Consider the following 24,617-nt stretch of genomic DNA (forward strand, 5'->3'; position numbering starts at 1 on the left):
ATCAAGTTGAGAATAGTCCCATAATATAATCCCAATGTGTATCACCAGGATGTTTAAGATTTGTCTCTTGATTCAAACCTTGCCCACTTCTACGTATATCATTCTCTAAATCTTCTTTAATTTTGGCAAATTGTGCATCTCGAAGAGCATCTCGTCTCTTACAAGAGCCTCCAACAACAGTTACTAAATTACTAACCACATAAAAAAATTTAGCAATGTTAATGTGATTTTTAGCAACGGCAACAAGTGTCAATTGAAGTTGATGGGCAAAACAATGGACATAAAATGTTGACTTATTCTCTTTCAAAATTAAAGTTTTGAGACAATTGATATCAATTTGCATATTACTAGCTCTGTCATAACCTTGCCCACGTAGTTTCGATAAACTCAAATTATGTTCACAAAGTAAACATTCAATAGCATATTTGAGTGACAAAGCGATGGTAATTGCTACATGTACAATACCAATTAACCGCTCTATAATAATTCCTTTTTTATTCACATAACGAAGAACGAGTACCATTTGTTCTTTCATTGAGATATCACGTGACTCATTAACTAATATTGAAAAGAACCCATTGTCAAGATCCTTAATGATGTCTTTGGATGTTTCACGTGCAATTGCATTCACAATGTCTTTTTGAATATCATGGTGGGTAAACTTAAATTTTTCCAAGCTTTTTCATTAATTATAAAATTATTAATTGTTGTTTAGCTTAACATAATTTAATTTGTTTGTCTTTTATAATGTATTGGTTAATTAAATTATTAATTATTGTTTATTAGTTCTTTTTCCCAATTAATTATTGATTAATTAAATTATTGTTTATTAGTTGCACATTACACTAAAAGAGTCAGTTATGTGCACATGACACATCTCATGTGCTGATGTGCACATTACACTGCTTTATCCAATTACCCGGCCCCATGTGCCCATTAGCCCATACACCCCCCACCCCACTCAACAGACAAGCCTGCCTAATGCCCCAATCACAAGAGCCAGCTGCCAATTAGAAAATTTCACAATCATAATAACATTACACTAAAAGACAATTAATATCTCACCAATAGTCCAACACCAACACCAACACACACCAACCAACGGATAAGAATCATAAGATAAAGCCAAAATGCCAAATTCAAAAAGTCAAAAAATTAATAAAGTTAAAGCTTCATTGAGTGCTTTAGTCAATCACAGTTCAGATAAAATTAATAAACGGAGAGAGAGACAGACTCATAACTCATTCATTTCATTTCAGATTTGAGAGAGAGAGAGAGAGAGAGAGAGAGAGAGAGAGAGAGAGAAATACATGTGCGACGGCGACGATGAGCGACTGCAACTGGAACTGGACCGATCTCCGATGCGATGAAGGGCGATGATGTGCTCTGGAGTCTTGACTGTTGCCTATGACTGGACTGATCAAACTTCTAAGGGGAGACGTTGTTGCTTTGTTTTTACTTTTTAGATTTGCTTTAGCTTTAGTGATTTTTTTTTTTTTTGAGAAAAGCTTTAGTGATTTCTAATGTACTGAACTACTGATTTGAGGTTTGATCTGTATTGGGTTTTTTTTTTTTTTTGAATTTGTGGGTTTGCTTCCTCTGTAATCTGTTAGGCTTGCCGTGGGCTTAATGTTGGGCTTGCCGTCCATTGTTTTACTCTGTTACAATTTTTTTATAAAGATTTTAGTTGAAATTTTTTTTGGGTTTTTTTTTTTTTTTAAATATGAGGGTGTTCCTAATTTTGGCTGAAGGTGTTTTTTTTTTTTTAAGGGTAAAAAGTAAAAAATATAATTATTATATATAAATTTTTTTTTCAAGTCAGGATATTTCTGACAACACTTGAGGATAACGTGGCACAACCACTGTGTTAAAACCAAGTATTAAACGTAGTCTAGAGTATCGGACCTAGTCATTTAAGCTAGTGATATTGTAACAATTATTGAACTAAGTGTGCATTTGGGAGGGGCTGAAACGCCTAGCGTCTGCGTTTCAGTCCCTTCCCTTTTTTTTTTTTCTTCACTGGGACGCGCATTGTGTGCTATTCATTGATCATGAATAGTGATTTTAGGCCAATGAACAGTAATTTTAAGCGTGTACAGTATTTTTTATACCTTAACAAATTATTTTGCTACAATATTTTTCAATTTTCAGTTTCAGTTACATCCAAACGGACCTTAAGCTCTTCTTTCTATTCCCTTGAATTGACAGTCATCGCACAATAGGACATATCGCATTCAATGCAAAAATTTTAATGCTGGTGTAGGAAAAAAAATGGAAAAAAAGACAAATAATGCTTTATTTGAATTGTGGAAATAAAATAATTAACACTTACGGAAATTACAAACCGCAGCGTGCAGTTATGGCCACAAAATACTTACCTACTCTATCTACCTTGCTAATCCAAAGACGTCAAAAGAATTGCCAACACGATGGCTTTCACCTCAGCAATGACCTCAGCTGGCTCAGCATATGTCTACATGGCGTGCACCCTCACACGGCTAGAACAGCCAGGCCCAACGCTACATCTGACATGTGTATGAGCAATGAGCAATGACTAATGATAGTCGCATGTCATTTATCACACACTTATCGTACACAATCTACCTATATTATTAAAATCGTGTTTTTAAAATACAATTTCAACGGAGGGATAAAATTTTCTATATATATTCTCATTCGAGACTAAACATATTCCTTCACTTCGGCATAGCTATCACACACCTCTCTTTCATTCCAAAATTTCCAATGGATTACCTTCCTGCTATTGGCTTAATAGCTTCTATAATTTTTCTTATTTCAAAGATTTTGCAAATCTGTAGAATTCTTCTCTGGAGGCCATATTCCTTTACGAAACACTTCAAAAAACAAGGGATCGTAGGGCCACCTTGCTCTATCCTTTATGGTTCTCTCCATGAAGTGAAGAAGCTGAATATGGCTGCAAGACAAACTGTTTTAGATGCAAACTCACATGATATTACTCCGAGGGTTCTCCCTCACTACCACAAGTGGTCCTCGTTATATGGTCTTTAATTTCTCTTCCCTTTTCTACTTACTAATATCTTCTTAATTTGTCTTAGTAATTTTTATTGGTTCACCCTCACTACCCTGGGTCCTTGTTGATGAGTAAGAATATGGAGTGAATTTGGCTCTACATATATAGAATGACTAAAGTTCCACTTCCCACCCTCTTTATTTATATATGTATATATATATATATATATATATATATATATATATATATATATATATATATATATTATGTTAGCTCTATTAGGATTGTTATTTATTATTAAGTTAAAATACTAATTAGTTTTGGTGCAAAGTAATTCAAGTCCAAATTTCCTATTCGATGGTAAATACTTTTATAATTAAGACCAACTAGAATCCACATACATGTGTGTATTAATATATATACTAATCTAATAATCCAGTGCTCAATACAAATAAGTAGGAATGGTCTCCAATAAGGAATAATAAGTCAAGAGACACATCTAATCACATTGTCAATTTTTTAATTTATTAATTTGTGTGATTGTGAGTGGTTGAAATTTTCTACCCATTATTGATTGGTACAATACATCATTTTTTTTTAACTATTCACAATTACACAAGTTAATAAATTGTGAAATTTGATGGGAAAATGATTACGTCCAAAGTATTGTCTAGATAAGTGCAATAGTCATGATACAATTGCTATGCAATTGCCGATTCTAAGATATATTTATGCCGCAGGAGAGACGTTTCTGTATTGGTTTGGAATGCAGCCGAGGATTTGCATTTCTGACCCTGAGCTGGCCAAACAAATACTATCAAACAAGTTTGGCTTCTACGAAAAACCACCGACGAGGCCTTCAGTTCAAACACTAGTGGGGAACAAAGGGTTAGTCTTAATCAGTGGCTTGGACTGGGTTAAGCACAGAAGGATTATCAATCCCGCCTTCTCACTAGACAAGCTCAAGGTAAGAAACCCAGCCCCCCTAAACCTTTTGTTTTTTCACTTTTTATTTGCTCATAATCTATCTATGTTTAATACATTATAGTAGGGTGCTTCAAAAAAAAATATATATATAGTAGGGAAGAAGAAGCTCTATCTTTGTTTAAATTTGATTATAATTGCGTTCGAATTTCGTCCCAAGTATTATTTCAATTAGGTCTTATATGTTCTAATTTTGTGTCAAATGTTTTTTAAAATGAAGCAATCGAGAATAAATAGTTTGTATGCTCCACCCAATGATATAATCTTACATGGTTTTTTCAAGGGTTGATAAATATAAAAATAAAAACTTATGTTGATCATAACTTGATTGTAAATCAGAAAAATTGGGCACCCATAATTTCAATGCATGGTATAGGTATTGTAAGATTTGATGACAACAATATATACATACATAAAATTTTTATTGTACAAGTATATAACATATATGGATTTTTTTTAAATCTCTGAATTTCATCAAATTAACTAACAACATGAATATTTATAAAATCATTTATGCGTATAATTTAAACAAGTTATATTATAATTTTAAAAAGTCATGTAACTAAGACAAAGTGGTCTAGAAGATTTTAAAAAAAAAAAAAAAATTAGTTTTATGGTAAGCTTTTCTACATATACACTGTTAGGCTTTTCACTCCTTGGAATTTGGATACTACAGGTTATGGTAAAAAGAATGACAGCGTGTACCATATCCAAGCTTGATGAGTGGAAAAATCAAGTTGTTGCAGCTGAGGACAATTGTCACAGTATAGAGATGAATGGAGAATTTAAAGAACTAACAGCTGATATAATCGCCCACACTGCCTTTGGTAGTAGCTATGCCCAAGGGCGGGAGGTCTTTGAGGCACAACAAGAGCTTCAAAAATATTGTGCAGCTGCACATACTGACGTTTTCATCCCTGGCAGCCAGTAATTGCTCACTCTTTAACCTTCTTGATCTATTCTTATGATTCAACATGTTGGGGTTATACACTTGTATTTCCATGAGTGATGCTAGAGATATATACTATAAATATAAACACTCATTTATTATCTTGGTTTAGCGATACCAATCATATTCATTGTTAGTCAATTTGTAAGTATTTTGTAATTAACAGCTTTAGAGGTTTCCATATTTCCACGCCAAGTGCTTGACTTTTAATTTCTTCTTCTTCGTAGATATCTTCCTACCCCATTAAATCTCCAAATATGGAAGCTTGACAATAAGGTGAAAACTTCACTGAAGTGCATCATTAAGAGTAGATTAAATTCCAAAGCTACTGCAAGCTCTTGTGAAGTCGATGATCTACTTGGTTTGATGCTCGAAGCCTCAGAAAGTGATGGGAAAAACATTGGTCCTAAGTTGAATGTAAATGAAATCATAGAGGAGTGCAAGACATTCTTCTTTGCAGGGCATGAAACCTCCTCCAATTTGCTAACTTGGACTGTGTTCTTGTTAAGCTTACATCCTGAATGGCAGGAGAAACTCAGACAAGAGATATTGAAGGAATGTGGGATGGGTATTCCTGATGCAGATATGTTGGCGAAGTTAAAATTGGTAAGATACCTAACAATGTATATTAATTACTTAATTAATTGTCATGTCCCTATTATGTCGTGTCTTAGTTTTTCAAAAATTGTCATGTCTCGTGTTGTGTCCACACCCTTTAAGCATAGTTGTTAATATTTTCAGGTGAATATGGTTTTGCTGGAAACTTTAAGGCTATATGGCCCAGTGATAGAATTATTTAGGCAGGCAACAAAAGACATGAAGCTTGGCGACGTGATGATCGCAAAGGGTACATGTATATCAATTCCATTTGTGAAGATTCACAGAAGAAAGGAATATTGGGGTGAAGATGCAAACAAGTTCAACCCAATGAGATTCATAAATGGAATTTCCAAAGCTGCAAAACACCCAAATGCTCTACTTGCCTTCTCACTGGGTCCAAGAACTTGCATTGGTCAGAATTTTGCGATGTTAGAAGCGAAATCAGTGATTGCTTTGATTCTTCAAAGGTTTTCTTTATGCCTTTCCCCAGAGTATAAACATGCACCCGTGGAGTGTCTCACTTTGCAGCCACAACATGGCCTCCCCATAATTGTAAAACTATTGCACTTGTAATTCTTCTCTAAGGCTCGTTTGAGAGTTCATATACAGTAGAATGAAAAAAAAAAAATGGAATGCAGTAATAAAATGTATTTAAGTAAGAAAAATAAATGAAAAAGAAATTAATAAAATGAAATTAAGTAACTTTTTTTACATATTTTAAAATTAAAGAGTGAAAGCGATGGAGGGCAAGTAACTTTGTTTGGAAGTAACATAGGAAAAAGTATTTTGTATCAAATGATATCATGTCATTCGTATCAAAATCCAATAAATGAGCGACATATGTACGAAAATAACTACCCACTAACATATGTCTTTTATTGTTAGTAAGTTAGTTATTTTTTATTGACATGTTTCATATTTATTGGGTTTAACACGCAACACGCTAACATGGTATCATTTGGTAGCAAATACCTTCTCGTAGCATAGAGAAAATGAATGAAATCTATTTATGACAATATTACTGTTAGACTCTTATTTTAAAATAAGGGGCCAAATATATGAGGGTATTTGAGAGTTTTAGTAAAAAATTTATTAAATCTAATTTCATTTCCTCTAAATTCTCTCAATTTTTTGGGGAATGAAAATTTTGAAGTTTTGAGAAAATAGAGAGGAATAAGTGTTCTCTCCTACCCATTATATTTCCCCTCACTTAAATTCCCCCAACAAGATAATGAACTTTCAATTCCCTCTACTAAAACTCTCAAATAAGAGAAGGGAAAAATATTATTTTCATTCATTTATATTCTATTTCTTTCTCTCCTGCCAAACAAATTGTAAGAATATTTCTTTCAATCCATTATGTGTCAATTCAAAATGGTAATCAATGCCTACTTTTAATCACATGAATTTTTGTCCACTACACCTAGTTGGCATTTAGTTTACTTCTACTTAGAAATTTTAATCATCTATTGTGTTAGACCTATTAGAGTTCAAACTACAATTAGGCTCAAACTATTGGTATTGTAGAGATGATCAGAATCATAACAATTGTGCACTCCCTCACACTAGATTTCATACTTTGTATCCTAAAGCCGACATGATAACTTTACATGTAATTAGTTTCTTTAGCAAATTGATATGACTTAGACAATTGTGTTTGTTCCTAAAATTACAACTTTTCAAGGAATTTTTGTTTTATGTAATATTTACTTGCGTAATGACATTCACATGGGTGTGAGCATCAAAAGTGTGTAAGAGTTACATGTAATATCGATTCCTTCAAGAAGGTATCTTCATTCTTATTCAAATTGAAATGCCACTTGCAAATACACACGTCCAAACAGAAAGAAGCCTAGAAAACAAAGAAAGGGAAAACAAATACAAGACAATCAAACTAACTACAACACACTACTTTATACATAGATTATAGACAGTGGCGGCTGCATGAATTTTTCTTAGGGTGTTCCTATAAGTTCTCAGAATTTTTTCCCAAGAATTTTTCCCAAGGTAGCAAAAGAATAAATAATAAACTATAAGTTCATTTGAAATATTAATAAAATTATTAATTATTGTTGTTTAGTTGTTTTATTAATTTGTTTGTCTTTTATAAACTATAATTTGTTATATTGTTATTTCATTAATTATATATTAATTATTGCTTAGCCTAACCGTAATTTAATTTGTCTTTTATAATGTATTAAATTATTAATTATTGTTTATTAGTTGTTTTTCCCAATTAATTATTAGTTAATTAAATTATTGTTTCTTATAATAAGTTCATTTGAAATATTAATAAAATTATTAATTATTGTTGTTTAGTTGTTTTATTAATTTGTTTGTCTTTTATAAACTATAATTTGTTATATTGTTATTTCATTAATTATAAAATTATTAATTATTGCTTAGCCTAACCGTAATTTAATTTGTCTTTTATAATGTATTGATTAATTAAATTATTAATTATTGTTTATTAGTTGTTTTTCCCAATTAATTATTAGTTAATTAAATTATTGTTTATTATAATAAGTTCATTTAAAATATTAATAAAATTATTAATTATTGTTGTTTAGTTGTTTTATTAATTTGTTTGTCTTTTATAAACTATAATTTGTTATATTGTTATTTCATTAATTATAAAATTATTAATTATTGCTTAGCCTAACCGTAATTTAATTTGTCTTTTTATAATGTATTGATTAATTAAATTATTAATTATTGTTTATTAGTTATTTTTCCCAATTAATTATTAGTTAATTAAATTATTGTTTATTAATTGCACTAACACACATCTCATGTGCATTTACTTCCCCCAATTCAAATATCCCATGTGCCCATCCACCCCACCCTACTTAACAGACAAGCCTCATGCCTGATACCCCCAATCACAAGAGCCAGCTGTCAATCAGAAAATTTCACAATCACAAATCACAATACACATTACACTAAAAAACAATTAATATCTCACCTATACCAATGCACACTATACACCACATACCACGGCCAAAACCTTATCAAAACAAACATTGACATTTTTAACTGTAGTTACCACCAGGACCAGACCCATATGATCCTGGGGGATTATTCTCTTCCACACTGGTATTATGGGTTGTTGTCCTCCTGGTCCCAATAGAGAGACTTATGAGTCACTTGACCCAGCTGTCCTTGTCCAGTCCCAGTTGTGTGCCCAGTTGCACCATACGTGGCACTAGTGGGCCCACCAGCTCCATTGGTAGTAGTATTCCCAGTATACCCTCCAGCTGGAGTGCTCTCCATTTGTTTGGTTGCAGCATTGTGCTGTCTTGCCTACTGCTTCTCCAATTCAGCTTGAGTTTTCCTCTCTTCTTTCTTCTCTGTCGCCACTTCTTTCTGCAATGGGTCACATGGGCCACTGTCCAGGTATCTTCATGAAATGGCATAAGAGTGTTCATAAGAGTGTTAAGGCTATAAAATTATCATAAAATTTTTGGAATTTTTATAATGGGGAATGAGACCATTTTCTAATGGGCCTTAAGCTTAGACCTTGGGCAGACCCTAATACAAGAGACTTCCATTTCTTTGGTACCATTTGTAATAAGTGAGATTTTTGCATAATTCTTCCATAACCGTTTAGTGAACCAGAATATTGTGATGGGTATAGGAAAAAGTTTAGCTTTAAACTAATTTGAAGTTATCTTCCTCAAATCTCCTATTTGACAAGTGAAGAAATCATCAATGGTAATTTTAATCACATGACATGTTTAATGAATCATATAACTTGTTTAAATAATACAAACAGATAGTTATTTAAATTGTTATATAGTCAGTGAAAGAGATACTTTCAAAATGATTTGGAACTAAACTTTCTCCGTGTGTGGTGATATGCCGAAGTCCACGAGCCATTAAATTGTTGCCAAGTTTGCCTTACTGTTTTAGAGTTACTTTGAGACCAACTACAAGTCTGGGACCAATAGTACGTCAAGATAACTAGCAGATCCAACATAATCTAAATTGGGTACACGGATTGAGTCATGATCATAAATTGGTTTACAGGTCAAGGCACAACCCAATTCATTCTACGGATCACCAAGTGGGCCTATGTTTCAAACATGGTTCAAAAATCAAAATCAATTGAATAAGATAACGTTTAAATTAAGATGGGCCCAACAATTTAATATATCCGATCTGATAACAAGTCTTTATAAACTTTGGCCCAGAAATTTTAATTTTGATGACCCATGAAACATATGAAATGAAACTATTAGTTCGTTAATAACCAATTAATGCTCGTTGGATTGTATAAAATAGAGCGTAAGAATATCAAGCTAGTGACATATCAAAACAGAATTTAAAATACAGCTGTCTGTGAGAATGACATATCAAAACTTTTTTTTTTTAATTTTTCTTTTTATATATAAGTCTAGATACTATATAGATTTTTAGTTTAAAAACTTATACTTGACCCCTCAAATTAAAATTTAGTCTCCTAAAAAATTAAAAATTAAAGTGGTCACCTATCCCATGTATGTGTTTGGTGATCCCCTTCCAAAACAAAAAAAAACACAATCTCTTTTTACTAAGAAACAAATACAAAATTGTTATAAAGATTCAAAAACCTTCACTCACAAAAATCGCAAATGATTCATTATAATTATGTTTCATGGGACATTTTGGTTGTTGGTTTAGTTGGAATAAAAAATTAAAAGTTTGGGATTTCGAGATTTGGGTGTTGTCATGCAATGTAGCTCCAGTTAAAGGATTGTCTTGATTTTTTATTTTTATTTTTTATTAACTAGATGACTTCACAATTAAACATCATTATTGCTTATATTTTTTAATGCTATAATAAATTCTGAATTACAATAACTAAATAATCAGTTTAGTGTTCACTAAAAGAAAATTCATCAATTTAGTAAATATTTATTGGAGTTTCTTTTTCTTAACTATGCTCAATATCTTCAAAAGACACATGAATCTTTTTTAAATTGATAATATTTTTTTGTTAGTAACCAAATTTTACTTGCAAAAATTCACATATTATGAAAAATTACTGTTGAAAATGGAACTTCACCTTTTTTTAGCCTAATATGGTTTGACATTTGGACTTTTTTTTTTCTTTTTCTTTTTTTGTGAATTTTAAAATTTCATATTATGTGAATTTTTTATGCTTGATTACAGGTAGCTCATAACTCATTAACCATCTAGAATTTTTAGAAGGGCCTTGGGCCCCCAAACAACTGTTTCTTTAAAAAACTAAAACAAATTTAGAATTTAACTCATAGCAAACAAAAATTTGTTTATAATGTGTGTGGGGGTAGAAAAGTCAGAGTATGTTTGTGGGCTTTGGGCTTGGTTCGAGGGTATTAACTCGTCCGAGAAGGTCTTGGTGATAATAACTATACTGGATCTAAAAGTCTACAAGCAAATTATTACAAGAGAAGTTGGTGGAAATGGTCCGAGGAGGAAGATCTCCTCGGCTCTATGAATTAAAGGTTGTACCATACACCCTGATGTATGTGAGGGAATTCTAGAGGGTTTGATGAGGGAGGATATGTTCCACATGGGTACAGGAAAAAGGGGTGAATGAGAAATATCTTAGAGAAAGCTATTACCACCGCATTAAAGATTCTGCACCTACCTCTTTGGCCGCATTAATGAGAAAATGACCTCTGAACAGTGGGGGGCAGTGTTACAGCTAATGTTTGAGGGCTTCAAGAAGACGGTGAATGGGACAAATATCTGGATTGGTGATCTGATCCATACATGAAAGTTGGTGGGAAGAACGATGAGAATATAAAAGGAAACGGGTGGCATTCAAGAAGGGGGATCGGGAAGAAGAAAGAGAAAAACATTGTACACATTACCTTCAACTATAATTGAGAGAGGAAAGAGCAATATAAGACATCATCGGCTAACGTCCGATGAGAGTTTTTGTCATAAAACCCTTTCATTGTGTATGTATTGGCAATCTAGCCCACCATACTTGTTATCCAATATCCATAAACCTAGATTTCAAGCCCACGCTCTACAAATTTCATTGTATAAGACTATTTGGGCTTGCACCCTACACACAGTTGGGTCTAGGTGCAAATTGTGTCATTACAATTGGTGCCGTTTGTGGAAAATCTTGTGTTGAAAGACGGATAGCGTGATGGTAGGTTCAGGTCCACACCATGCAGAGTCTATGGGGTCCCAGCGGGAATACCACTTTCAACGTCTTGAACGGGAAAGAGATCGGGAGGGCAGTATGCACACAGGGCACACAGCTAGGAGTCATTCAAGGGGAGGAAGCAGAATCCCTCGCGAGGACGATGCTAAGGCCATACAGCAAGAGATTGACCATCTGAAGAAGAAGCTGCGCCATGCAAGACGACAGCGAACACCCTCGTTTTCTGATCCTTCCTCTAAAGACTCCCAAGGTAGTAGTTATAGGCCCAGGTCAAGAACTCCTCCTAGTCAGACTTTTTCCTATGAGAAGGATGATATTCGTGGTCGTAAGGGCAAGAAGTCTTCTTCCAAGGGCTTGTGAAATGATGCTATGAGCAGGGCGTTGCACCAAATTTCCAAGTCACCCTTCACGCGCAGGGTGGAGAAAGGAGAGGTTCCTTGACGCTTCACCCAACCAAATTTCATTATCTATAATGGCCGAACAGACCCTGTAGAGCATGTGAGCCATTATAACTAGAGAATGGCGGTGCATTCTAAGAAAGAAACTTTAATGTGCAAAGTATTCCCTTCTAGCTTGGGACTTGTTGCAATGAGATGGTTTAATGGGCTGAGGGCGGGTTCAATCGATTCCTTTATGGAATTCACTATGGCATTTGGGTCTTGTTTCATTACCTACAGTAGAGTTCCTCGGCCTCTAGATTCATTATTGTCCATGGCCATGAGGGAGGGAGAGACCTTGAAAACATATTCTGATATATATTAGGAGATGTTTAATGAAATCGATGGCGATTTTGATGAGGTGGCGATTAACACTTTCAAGGTGGGCCTTCCAACTGAGCATGACTTAAGGAAATCTTTGACCAAGAAGCTTGTACGGAGTGTACGTCGGCTCATGGATTGTATTGATGAGTACAAACGGTTTGAGGAAGATCAACAACAAGGTAAGGGGAAAACGAAAGTTATCCCTCAGGAGAGGAGGGATTTTAGGTCGGATAGATACAATAACAATAGGCCGAGGAGAGATTTCGTTGGGCAATCTAGTTCAACCACTCCTCAGGCAGTGAATACTATGTTTTGTGAACCTGTGCAGAAAATATTAGAGAAGATCCGTCATGAATCATATTTTAAGTGGCCCAACAAAATGGCAGGGGATCCCATAAAGCATAATCAGAACCTTCATTGTCATTATCATCAAGAGAGAGGTCATACCACTGAGAATTGTAGGACCTTGTGGAATCATTTGGAACAGTTGGTTAGGGAGGGAAGGTTGAAACAATTCTTATATTGGCCCAATGGGCAAGAAGATCATTCAGGCTCGGTAAATTAGGGCAATAATGCTTCAAGGCCTCCTTTAGGTATGATCAACGTTATTTTTGTTGCTCTAGGAAGGACGGGGTCTTGCCCTACTAGAGTGATGTCGGTGTCATGAACTCTTGTCGAGAAGTCTCATTTTGAGCCGAAAAAGGAATAAGGGGAACACTCCACCTATCCTAGGTTACTCGGAAGAAGATAAGACTGGGACTATCCAACCGCATGATGATGCTTTGGTTGTTACGCTTAGGATAGGGGGCTATGACGTGAGAAGGGTAATGGTTGACCAGGGTAGTAGGGCTGACATTATGTATCCTAACTTGTTTAAGGGGCTCAACCTGAAGCTTGAGGATCTTACGGCTTATGATTCACCGCTCATAAGCTTTGAGGGGAAGGCTGTCATTCCAAAAGGGCAAATTCGGCTACCTGTGCAATCGAGTCCGGAGGTTGTAGATGTAGATTTCATTATGGTAGATGCTTATTCTCCCTACACGGCCATTTTGGCAAGGCCTTGGCTGCATGCTCTGCGTGCTGTTTCTTCAACTCTTCATGTCAAGGTGAAGTTCCCATCTGGGGGATTGATCGAGGAAATCATTGGGAGTCAATCTATGGCTAGACAGTGTATAACAGCTGGAACTCTGCATCAGACTGAGCAAGAGTCATCGGCCTCAGTTGAAGGGGGTTCATAGCAATCAACATCCTCGGCTACCCCTAGGATTGCCGAGGAAGAAGAGCATGCGTGTGAAGAATTGGAAAAGGTTCTTATCAACGATGATCCTAAGAAATTCTTTCAGGTGGGGATTCAGCTGCCACCTCTGGAGAAGGAGGAACTAGTCGCGTTTTTGAAAAGGAATATGGATGTATTTGCGTGGAATGCTTATGAAGCTCCAGGGGTTGATCCAAATTTCATTTGTCATCATTTGAATGTTAATCCGTTTGTGGTGCCGAGGAGGTAACCACCTCGGCGCTCATCCAAGGAGCATACTGAGGCTGTCAAGGAAGAGGTGCTTAAGCTCAAGGAGGCTGGCGCTATCAAAGAGGTGTTTTATCTAGAATGGTTGGCTCACACAGTGGTAGTGAAAAAGAAGAATGAGAAATGGAGAGTTTATGTAGACTTCATAGATTTGAACAAGGCTTGTCCTAAAGATTCATTCCTAATGCCTCGCATAGATCAGTTGGTGGATGCTACTGTGGGACATCCTCGGATGATCTTTTTGGATGCTTTTCAGGGTTAGCACCAGATACCCTTGGCTTTGGAGGACTAGGAGAAAACGGCCTTTGTCACTCTTACAGGGAATTATTATTTAAGGTGATGCCTTTTGGCTTGAAGAATGCAAGGGCTACCTATCAAAGAATGATGACCAGAATGTTTGAGCCTCAGTTGGGAAAAGCAATTGAAGTGTATGTGGATGACATGGTGGTGAAGAGTAAAATGGTTTCTAAGCATATATTAGAATTAAGTGATACTTTTCACCCGCTAAGGAGGTACAAGTTACGTCTTAATGCTTCCAAGTGCTCCTTTGGGGTGAGATCTGGTAAGTTCCTGGGTTATATGGTAACACACAGAGGAATTGAAGTCAATCCTGCTCAGGTCAAGGCAATTAATAGTTTACAACTTCCTCGAAATCCAAAAGAAGTTCAAAGGTTAACAGGGATGACCGCTGCCCTTAACCGGTTTATTTCACTGTCTGCAGATAGGTGTAGGCCTTTCTTCCAATTGTTGAATAAGTGGAAGGGAATTGAATGGACCGAGGAATGTGCATTAGCTTTTCAACAGCTTAAGGAATATCTTTCGCGCCCACCCATTATGTCTCGGCCAGAAATTGATGAAGTTCTGTTTGCATATATTGCTGTGGCTTATCATGCTGTTGGTTTGGTTTTGATATGGGTTGATAATACTATACAGAGGCCAGTTTATTACGTGAGTAAGTCTTTGCATAAGATTGAGGTACATTATTTACCGTTGGAAAAGGCAATCCTAGTAGTGGTACACGCTACGCGTAAGCTTCCCCATTACTTTCAATCCCATATGGTGGTGGTTCTAACTCAACTTCCTCTTAAATCTGTACTCCGAAGTGCTGGTTATATGGGTAGGATTACTAAGTGGGGCACCATCTTAGGGGTTTTTGATATTAAGTATATGCCTCATACTTCCATGAAGGGTCAAATGCTTGCTGATTTGGTCGCAGAATTTGCTGAGCCTTCATTAGAAGATAATGCTAAGGGGTTGGACATGGATGAAAAATCAGTTGGCATGATCTCGTGCAAGGAGCCTGCAACATGGAAGGTATATGTTGATAGAGCGGTGAATCAAAGAGGATCTGGTGTGGGACTAGTTCTAGTGTCTCCGGAAGGGCTTACGTTTAAGAAATCGTTGAGATTGGGATTCTCGGCCACCAACGATGAGGCGAAATATGAGGCTTTACTGGTTGAAATGAATATGGTTCAGAAGATGGGGAGAAAATCAGTGCAAATGTTCTCGGATTCGCAATTAGTCGTGGGTCAAGTAGAAACGACATTGGAGGCTAGAGATCCAAGAATGCAAGAATATCTGGCCCGAGCCAGGTATTTACAATCAAAATTTGAATATTATATCTTGTTGCATGTCTCAAGGAGTATGAATACCCATGCTGATTCCTTGGCTACCCTTGCAACGTCCTCGACACAAATTCTACCTCGGCTTATCCTTGTTGAGGATTTGTTCAAACCCAGTGGAATGAGTGTTGACACCATTCGGGTTCAACAGATAAGGCTTGGACCTAGTTAGATGGACCCTATAGTGTCCTTCCTTAAGGGTGATGTTCTGCCTAAAGAGAAATCTGAAGCGGAAAAAATACGTAGAAAGGCACCTCAGTTTTGGTTATCTGAGGATCAAAAGTTATACAAACGCTCCTTTTTAGGACCATATTTGCTGTGTGTGCATCCTGAAGTAACAGAGTTACTTTTGGAGGAGTTGTATAAAGGGATCTGTGGAAGTCACACAGGAGGAAGGTCTTTGGCACATGGAGCTCTTATTTAGGGATATTGGTGGCCCAACATGCAGAGAGAAGTACAAGACTATGCGAGAAAGTGCGACCAGTGTCAGAGGTATGCTCCCAACATTCATTAACCGGGGGGTGTCCTTAATCCTCTGTCTAGTCTTTGGCCTTTTGCTCAATGGGGCTTGGATATTGTCGGACCTTTTCCAATGGCAGCAGGGAATAGAAGATGGTTGCTTGTTGGAACAAATTACTTCACTAAGTGGGTTGAAGCTGAACCATTGTCAAACATCAAGGATGTGGATGCAAAGAAGTTTGTCTGGAAGAATATTGTCACTAGGTTTGGAATCCCTCATACTCTTATTTCAGATAATAGTTTGCAGTTTGATAGTAAGGCCTTCAAAATGTATTGTGGTGATTTGGGCATCACGAATAGATATTCCACTCCAACTTATCCGCAAGAGAATGGGCAAGCCGAGGCCGTAAACAAAGTTATAGTTAGTGGACTGAAAAAAAGGCTAGATGATTCCAAATGGAGGTGGGTAGAAGAATTGCTGCACGTTTTGTGGACGTATTGAACTATACCTTGAAGATCCACTAGAGAGACGCCTTTCTCTATGACTTATGGAGCTGAGGCTATAATCCCTTTGAAAACTGGGTTTCCAACGTTAAAAACGAGCTCCTTCATCCTTAGCAGTAATGATAGCTTATTGGAAAAAAGCTTAGACCTAGTTGAGGAACGACGAGAGAATGCTATGGTTCAGTTGGCTTATTATCAGCAAAAACTTAAACAAGGATATGATTCCCATGTGAAGTTGAGGCTACTAGCCATCGGAGATTTGGTCTTAAGAAAAGTCATGGGTACAGCTAAGAACCCAGCATGGGGAAAATTAGGACCTAACTGGGAGGGATCTTATCGTATTACGTTAGTAGCTGGTATAGGAGCATATTATCTTGCAGACTTAGATGAAAAAGCTATACAATGTTCCTGGAATGTAAATAACGTACGAAGGTATTATTATTAATGAAAGACACTTCTGCCATTATTTTTCTATTAATATGATGTTGTGTAGATTTCTAGTTCATTTACCTAAGTATCAAATAGAAACTTGGTTATGTCTGGCTCCTCAGACCACATACCTTGTAGAAATTGATATTTTTATTAAGTGTTAAACAGAACCTTCGTTACGTCTGGTCCTCGGATTATCTACTTTGGAAAAATTAACATTTTATTTCATTTTACTAAGCATTAAACAGAAACTTGGTCATGTCTAGCTCCTCGGACCACGTACCTTGTAGAAATTGATATTTTTATCAATTGTTGAACAGAACCTTAGTTATGTCTAGTCCTCGGATCATCTACTTTGGAGAAATTAACATGTTAATTCATTTTTAATATGTATCAAACAGAAACTTGGTCATGCCTGGTTCCTCGGATCACGTACCTTGTAGAAATTGATATTTTTATTAAGTGTTAAATGAAACCTTAGTTACATCTGGTCCTCGGATCATCTACTTTGGGAAAATTAACATGTCAATTCATTTTTAATATGTATCAAACAGAAACTTAGTCATGCCTGGCTCCTCGAACCACGTACCTTGTGGGAATTGATATCTTTATTAAAAATAAAAGAAAGAACCTTAGTTACGCCTGGTCCTCGGATCATTCACTTTGGAGAATTTAACATTTCTATCCAACTTTCTAAGGATCAAACAGAATTTGGGATATATTTAGTTCTTGGACCATGTATTCAGGTAAGATTTGTGAGCTACTTTGTGCCTAAGTTTCACGTGAAGTTTAGTTTCAAAATTTTGGCTATGTTAAGTTCATGTATTCTTCTATATGCTTAACTATTTGCTGTTGCATAACATAATTTCAACATACAAATTATTTATCGAAGGCATAAGTTCAAAAAATGAAAGTATCTTAAGAACATATTGTTGTTACTATTTAAGGCATTGTTAAGACCTATCCTGTTCCTTTATGCACTAAGTCATTCATATTATGCGCATTAATTGTAGTAAGAGTAAGAATTAAACATTCCCAATGCTTGAAATCTTAAACTTGTCATTAAGAATGTACTTGATTACATTAAAAATAAAAAGAAAAAGAAAAAGAAGGAAGAAAAAATAGAAACTAAGAGGTGCTGTGTGGAATTTAAATAAAAGGTCGGAAGAGAGAAGGTTCCAAGCTGCTCATGTCTTAGCCTTCACTAGAGGGTTCTCTTAGGACTTGGTCTCAGCTTCCTTTGTTTTGTTTTCTGCCCCTTTTTGACTAGTTTCTTTGGATTGAGGAGCCACTTCCTTGATAACAAGAGGAATGGTGGAAGACTTCACCTCAGATGAGGTCATGATTTGTTTTCCTTTGTCTTTCGCCCTAAGTGAAGGGTCAATCTGGTCAATTTTCTTGTTCAAACCCTTGTTAGTCTCCTCGTCCTGGGCTATGATCTGATCAGGGCTTGTGGACGTTTTAATGGGTGGAAGTGGGTCCTGGACAGCTGAGGTTTGGATAGGAGGCGCTGACTTAGAGGCAGGTGGAGGAGGCAAAGCTTCAATCACACGAATGTTTGGGGGAATCCACATGTTTTCATCTTTTCTCCACTCGGAAGTAGCAGGGACCCTAGCAACATTCAGGGCTTCTGTCCATACTTGTTGATAGTATTCCTTACATACTTCGGCGAATTCTTCAACTAGGCGGGTTTCTGTTTCTTCAACCCACTTGTTGAAGGAAGCAAGCGACGCAGCATCAACAGTTTCCTTGATGGTATGAGCCGTTTCTTTGGCTTGCACCAATTCACCCTTCAAGCATTCAACCTCTTCCACCAGTTTATCAGCAAGCTTCTTTTTTTCATGCTCAGCTTGTCCTAGGGCTTTTTCAGTTTCTACCCTGACCCTGATCTCGGCATTAGTCTTGCTCTGAGCATCTTGTACCCACTTTTCAGCCACAAAAACCTCCTGGATAGCCTGAGAAGCAGTGGCGAACAAATTCATTTTGATGAGAGTAGTAGAAAAGTATGTATAAAACAGTTTATATGAAAAGAAAAGTAAAAAAGCGAAGCAAAACTAGTTGAATGGTACATACCAGGGCCAAATCCCTTTTTAGGGAAAGGAAAAGTTGAGGCTGATTCATGTTCTCCAAGGCTTCCATATCCCTTGGCAAAAGGAGGGGATTTTCCAAGGCTTTATCTAAGTGGTGGGCATGCCCTTTTTGGAATTCCCTTATGGAAGAGTGTTCTAGGATAGGAGTTTTGTCCAACTCTAGCAGTGGTGACCAGTGGGTTGGGGTACGGTGCACCTCGGCCAAATCACGGCTATCCCTACTCTCCGCGTAGAAGGCTCGAGTCTGGCCCTTTCTTGTTTTTTGTTGTTTATGTTTCTTCTTCTGGGCCAGTTCCTCTTCTTCTACCTCAATTGCTCTTTTCTTCTTGGGGTTGGGATCGGGGAGAAAAGGGCCTGGAGGAGGAGGTGAAGGAAGGAGATTGGTAGGAAGTTATGTCGCCGGGGCGTTTTTCACGGTGGATTGTTGGCCTCTTTGGGTAAGTAGACCCCTCAAGCCTAACCCTTGTTTTCGAGACATTTCTTCTTCTTCCTCGTCACTCTTATCGATACATGCAATTATCAGACCCTGGATTCAAAAGCCCTTGGCGGATTCCTCTTCTTCGTCCCAGATGTTGACAACGTGGTCCTTCGATGGTTTTTCTGCTTCCTCAAGTCGGAACTGGTCTATTTCTTCTTCAAGGGATAGATGAGAAGATGCGGGCTCTTCTCGGATGGTTTTTGCTTTAGGTCGTGCTGAAATAGGGATCGTTTTTATTGGGCGCACGTATAGGATGACAGAGGGGTCGTCTGGTAAGTCTTGGGGAGCAAGAAAATCTGGTTTCGAGACGTTTATCCATCTACTTCTCCGGTCACTCGCGATGATCGCGTTACCAATGTCTTGGACGATGTTAGAAAGTGGTTCGTATCCCAAGATGAGATGGGCAGCCCTGACCTGCAGGTTTTCACTTATGAATACCTCGGATCTTAAGACTTTGTTGAGGTCCGCGGTGTTCATAAGGCTCAGACGGGGCGATACGTGCTGTTTATCTGCAAAGAAAATATCCGAGAGGTCAGATAGGTTTGAATCAGGAAAAACGCTAATTGTGAAGAATGATAGAATACAATGTGAATCTACATGATGAAGTTAGGAGAACTTAATCCCAGGTCATGGAGTCTAAATCCTAAGGAGTCACACATAGTTTTCCCCTTTCGACTGGACAATGGGGACCATCGGACCATCTCAAGGAGGCGATTAAATAATCATCCTTCATGCCTTTGTTAGATTTGGGGAGACATGATATGAGCCTAACGATGTTAGACCTAGACTTGAGGTAGTAGCCTACGCCTTTAAGTTGATGGCATTCGTACATATGGACGACATCATGCCATGTGAGATTTAAACCCATTTGCTCATTGAGGGCATCGACACAACCTAAAATTCTAAACATGTTAGGTGTACACTGGTCTGGGCATAATCTATGATTACGCAAGTATTCACTAGTTACATTCTTCATGGGAAGAGTCATTCCACCCCTCAAAAAGATGATGATGGGAATGAGAACTTCCCCTTCTCTCCTAGCGTCAGCTATGGCCTCTAGGGAGTAGTATTTCAAACCCACATCCGGAGGGATGTGGTATTTGGCCCAGAAACCCTCCATACCGGCGTCAGTATCTACTAGGCACTTAAATCTACCCATTTGGTTGGAAGGAAAATGGAGTTCTAGAAAGAGAAGAGGTACAGTTAATGGTCGAGGACTACAGCTGAAGAGAAAAAGATTTTAGAAGAATGAAAACTTATGAGAAATGAGTAGACGATTCTTCGTGATCTTTTGGAGGAAAGAAAAAAGGAGGAAGTTGTAAGATGTGACTGATTTCTGGAGTAATGGTTCGAGTCGCAAATTCCTAGGCGTTTGACATAAAGGAAGCGACATTAATTGGGAGTTATCCCGTTCAAATTTTGAAGAAGAACCCGGACCATTGGATACGCGTCCTACCGTTGGATGTGGCAGACAAGGCGTTGCTTGGAGCAGTTAATGGAGGCATTATGAATTTCGAGGCGTCAATAGCAATTTCAAACGAAGTGAGATGGCATTCTCACATGTAATGGTTTTATAAGCGTGCGAATGTGATGGTGATGAATCAAAACTTCATTTTTCCCCTCGGATGGAAGAAAAGATGAATTTTTGAGGGGCTATTATGGGGGTAGAAAAGTCAGAGTATGTTTGTGAGCTTTAGGCTTGGTTTGAGGGTATTAACTCGTCTGAGGAGGTCTTGGTGATAATAACTATACTGGATCTAAAAGCCCACAAGCAAATTATTACAAGAAAAGTTGGTGGAAATGGTCCAAGGAGGGAGATCTCCTCGGCTCTATGAATTAAAGGTTGTACCATACACCCTGATGTATGTGAGGGAATTCTAGGGGGTTTGATGAGGGAGGATATGTTCCACATGGGTACAGGAAGAAGGTGTGAATGAGATATATCTTAGAGAAAGCTACTACCATCGCATTAAAGACTCTGCACTTACCTTTCTGGTCACATTAATAGGGAAATGACCTCTGAACAGTGAGGGGCAATGTTATAGCTAATGTTTGAGGGCTTCAAGAAGACGGTGAATGGGATAAATATCTGGATTGGTGATCTGGTCCATACATGAAAAATGGTGAGAAGAAGGATGAGAATATAAAAGGAAATGGGTGGCATTCAAGAAGGGGGATCGGGAAGAAGAAAGAGAAAAACACTGTACACATTACCTTCAACTATAATTGAGAGAGGAAAAAGCAATATAAGACATCCTCGGCTAACGTCCGAGGAGAGTTTTTGTCATAAAACCATTTCATTGTGTATGTATTGGAGATCTAGCCCACCGTACTTGTTATCCAATATCCATAAACCTAGGTTTCAAGCCCATACTCTACAAATTTCATTGTATAAGGCTATTTGGGCCTGCACCCTACACACAGTTGGGTCCAGGTGCAAATTGTGTCCTTACAATGTGGTTGTACCAAATATTTTTAACTATGAATATTATCAGAATTAGCTTTTGCAACAAAATGAAAGATGATATTCTAAAGGACTTATGATTTGTATATTGAAAGAGAAATTGTTTCAAAATTCAATTAAAATTAATAATAAATGATTTTTAAAATTAAAAAGAACTTTTTGATATATCATAAATGATTTAGTTAAAATGTATAGAAATAAAATAATTATTTGTGTCTTTTATTGTGTTTATATTATATTTTATCAATACCAAATAGATACTAATTATATTTTTTTTTATATTAATTTAATAATTTGAATTTTAGAAATTTTTTTATTTTGAATAATCAAATTTGTTTTTTCATGTATTGACTCCCAAAACCAAATTCTTGATTCCACTATGATATATATGGACAATGGGATGAGACATCCAATAAATTTGAGACTTGCCAAGTGATTGGCTGAACTTTGTAATTCGTCTTTTCTTTTTTTATTGGTAAAATAGTTTTGTAATTCGAGACCATTAATCTGACATCCATATTTTTTTTCTTCTATCCAACACCAACTTATTTCTTTTGTTTTAGATCACAAAAAAGGTTGGCAAGAGCAATATCACATGCATTCTTTTTCTTCATTCTATTATATATGAAGTTGTACTCTATGTTACTTTTCTAATTGACATGTCCTTTTTTATATTAATTTTACTAAATATATATATTTTTTGTTTTACTCTATCTTTTTTTGTTCCCTCAACCTAGATCAATTCATTCCTTTTTATGAGTACATTAATCGCTCTTGTGAACATATGGCCAAATCATTTCAAGCGACTCTCTCTTATGTTTTACTTTCATAAGAAATCTATTACTAAAATAAAGAGTAATTTATTAATTTTTAAGGTAGTTAATTTTAGGTAAAATTAAAATGATTATTTATTTCAACTATTTTAATTATTTTCATAGTTATGTGATGTCCATATTATATTTTGTGGTCCTAAATTTATAAAATTCTAACTTCTTATCATAATTTATTTGGAATGTCATGTCTAAATAAATAAATAAATAAATATAGAATAAGCTTTCACTTTTGAAAAAAAAAAGTAAAAAGAAGAAGGAAGTTTTTGTTTTCATTTTGATTTTGGTTTTGGTTTTAGTTGTAAAAACCACACTATAGGTGGACTGGACATTACATAAGGAAACTGGAAAAGAAACAAAAACCCAAAGATTTCTCTCTCACTAAAAGTTTTTCCTTGTCTGTCTAGGTTTTGAAATTTACTTAGCAAAATTGAATGGTCCAAAAAGCGCCACACCATATTAAAAACCCTAATATCTCTCTCCTTAACCCCACACAACGGACAACCAGGGAAGACAAAATACTCCTCACTCCTTACACACACACTCTCTCTCTCCCTAAAAGCTAAAGCTTTCTCTCCAAGAATCCAATCATTGCCATTGGGGTTTCACTCTTCTACAACTAAGAGAGGTTCGTTAATTTTTTTAAAAAAATTCTACTCTTTTTTTTTTTTTTGAATTTATTTTGTTCTATATTTTATTTTAGGGTTTTCTTTAGTTTTCTTGTTTGAATTTTTCTAGGGTTTTTGCAAAAAGGTTTTTTGATTTTTCCAATTTGGGAAATTCAAATATTGTTTAGGGTTTCAGGGGTTTTTGTTGAATCTCTGAGAGGTTGGGTTATTTTTAAACAATTTCTGATTTTTAAAATTTCCTTTTTTTTGTTTTGGGTTTTCTTGATTTTTCCTAGGGTTTGTTGCAAAAGGGTTTTTGTGATTTTTCTCTTTGGGAAATCCAACATCGTTATCTGAATCTCTCTATTTTTTGTTGAACAGAGCAATCATTGGAGTTCTCTGAAAAAGTCTCACATGGGTTATCTTCATCAAGGTGTGCCCATGGAATCTTCAAAGAAAAGGAAGACTAGAGGTGATGGATTGTTCATGGCTGAGACATTGGCCAAGTGGAGAGACTATATTGCCCAGCTTGAGTCTTTTGGTGATGACACAAAACGTGCTCGCAAACTTTCCTCCAAATGGCCAAAGAAAGGGTGTTTGAAAGGAAAAGGGGGCCCTGAGAATTCATAGTGTAATTACAGGGCGGTTAGGCAGCTCTGGCTTGAGACTTATGAAACTGCAGACGATGCTGCTGCTTATGATGAAGCTGCAAGGGCAATTTATGCTGCCTTGGCTAGACTTAACTTTCTAAAGTCTGTTTCCACTATGTCGGGTCCTACTCCTGTGGGATTTGAGGCTTTTGTTGGTGAAAGTACAAGTAGTTTGGTAAAGGCTGAAACTACTGATAATGGACAGGAGGAATTGCTGGCTTTTTTTGAAAATGAGTCATTTGTGTTGGAAAATTTGGTTTTGTATCTCATACAAAACACACAGCGGAAGCAACAAACACAGATTTACTTCATTCATGATTGATAACATGTACTATGTAAATTTCAAAATTTAAGAACAAGAGAGCGTACTTTGGTGTGGTGAAATTCAAAACAAAAGATTAGAAGTACTTGGGAGCACTTTTAATCTTCACTCCAATTCTACTTTATGCCCAAGAAGTGTTGTCTCTCAATCAGTTTTCAAAGAAGAATAATCGAGTGGCTTCACTCACACATACACACCATTTCACAAT

At 36.4% G+C, this 24,617-nt stretch overlaps 2 protein-coding genes across 2 annotated transcripts; both read left to right on the plus strand.

The window, feature by feature from the left end:
* Positions 1-2,686: 2,686 nt before the first annotated feature.
* LOC142613076 (cytochrome P450 709B2-like) lies at positions 2,687-6,227 on the plus strand. The gene is made up of 5 exons (XM_075785265.1): positions 2,687-3,022; positions 3,733-3,959; positions 4,653-4,903; positions 5,153-5,531; positions 5,667-6,227. Exons 1-5 carry the CDS (start codon positions 2,746-2,748, stop codon positions 6,096-6,098), a joined length of 1,566 nt encoding a protein of 521 aa, XP_075641380.1. The 5' UTR covers positions 2,687-2,745; the 3' UTR covers positions 6,099-6,227.
* Positions 6,228-13,258: 7,031 nt separating this feature from the next.
* LOC142612393 (uncharacterized) lies at positions 13,259-17,052 on the plus strand. The gene is made up of 9 exons (XM_075784489.1): positions 13,259-13,450; positions 13,538-13,661; positions 13,775-13,840; positions 14,210-14,577; positions 14,887-15,545; positions 15,934-16,067; positions 16,175-16,271; positions 16,551-16,953; positions 17,032-17,052. Exons 1-9 carry the CDS (start codon positions 13,259-13,261, stop codon positions 17,050-17,052), a joined length of 2,064 nt encoding a protein of 687 aa, XP_075640604.1.
* Positions 17,053-24,617: the final 7,565 nt, after the last annotated feature.

The sequence above is a fragment of the Castanea sativa genome, chromosome 10 (genome assembly GCF_040712315.1).
Source record: "Castanea sativa cultivar Marrone di Chiusa Pesio chromosome 10, ASM4071231v1".
Lineage (NCBI taxonomy): Eukaryota > Viridiplantae > Streptophyta > Magnoliopsida > Fagales > Fagaceae > Castanea > Castanea sativa.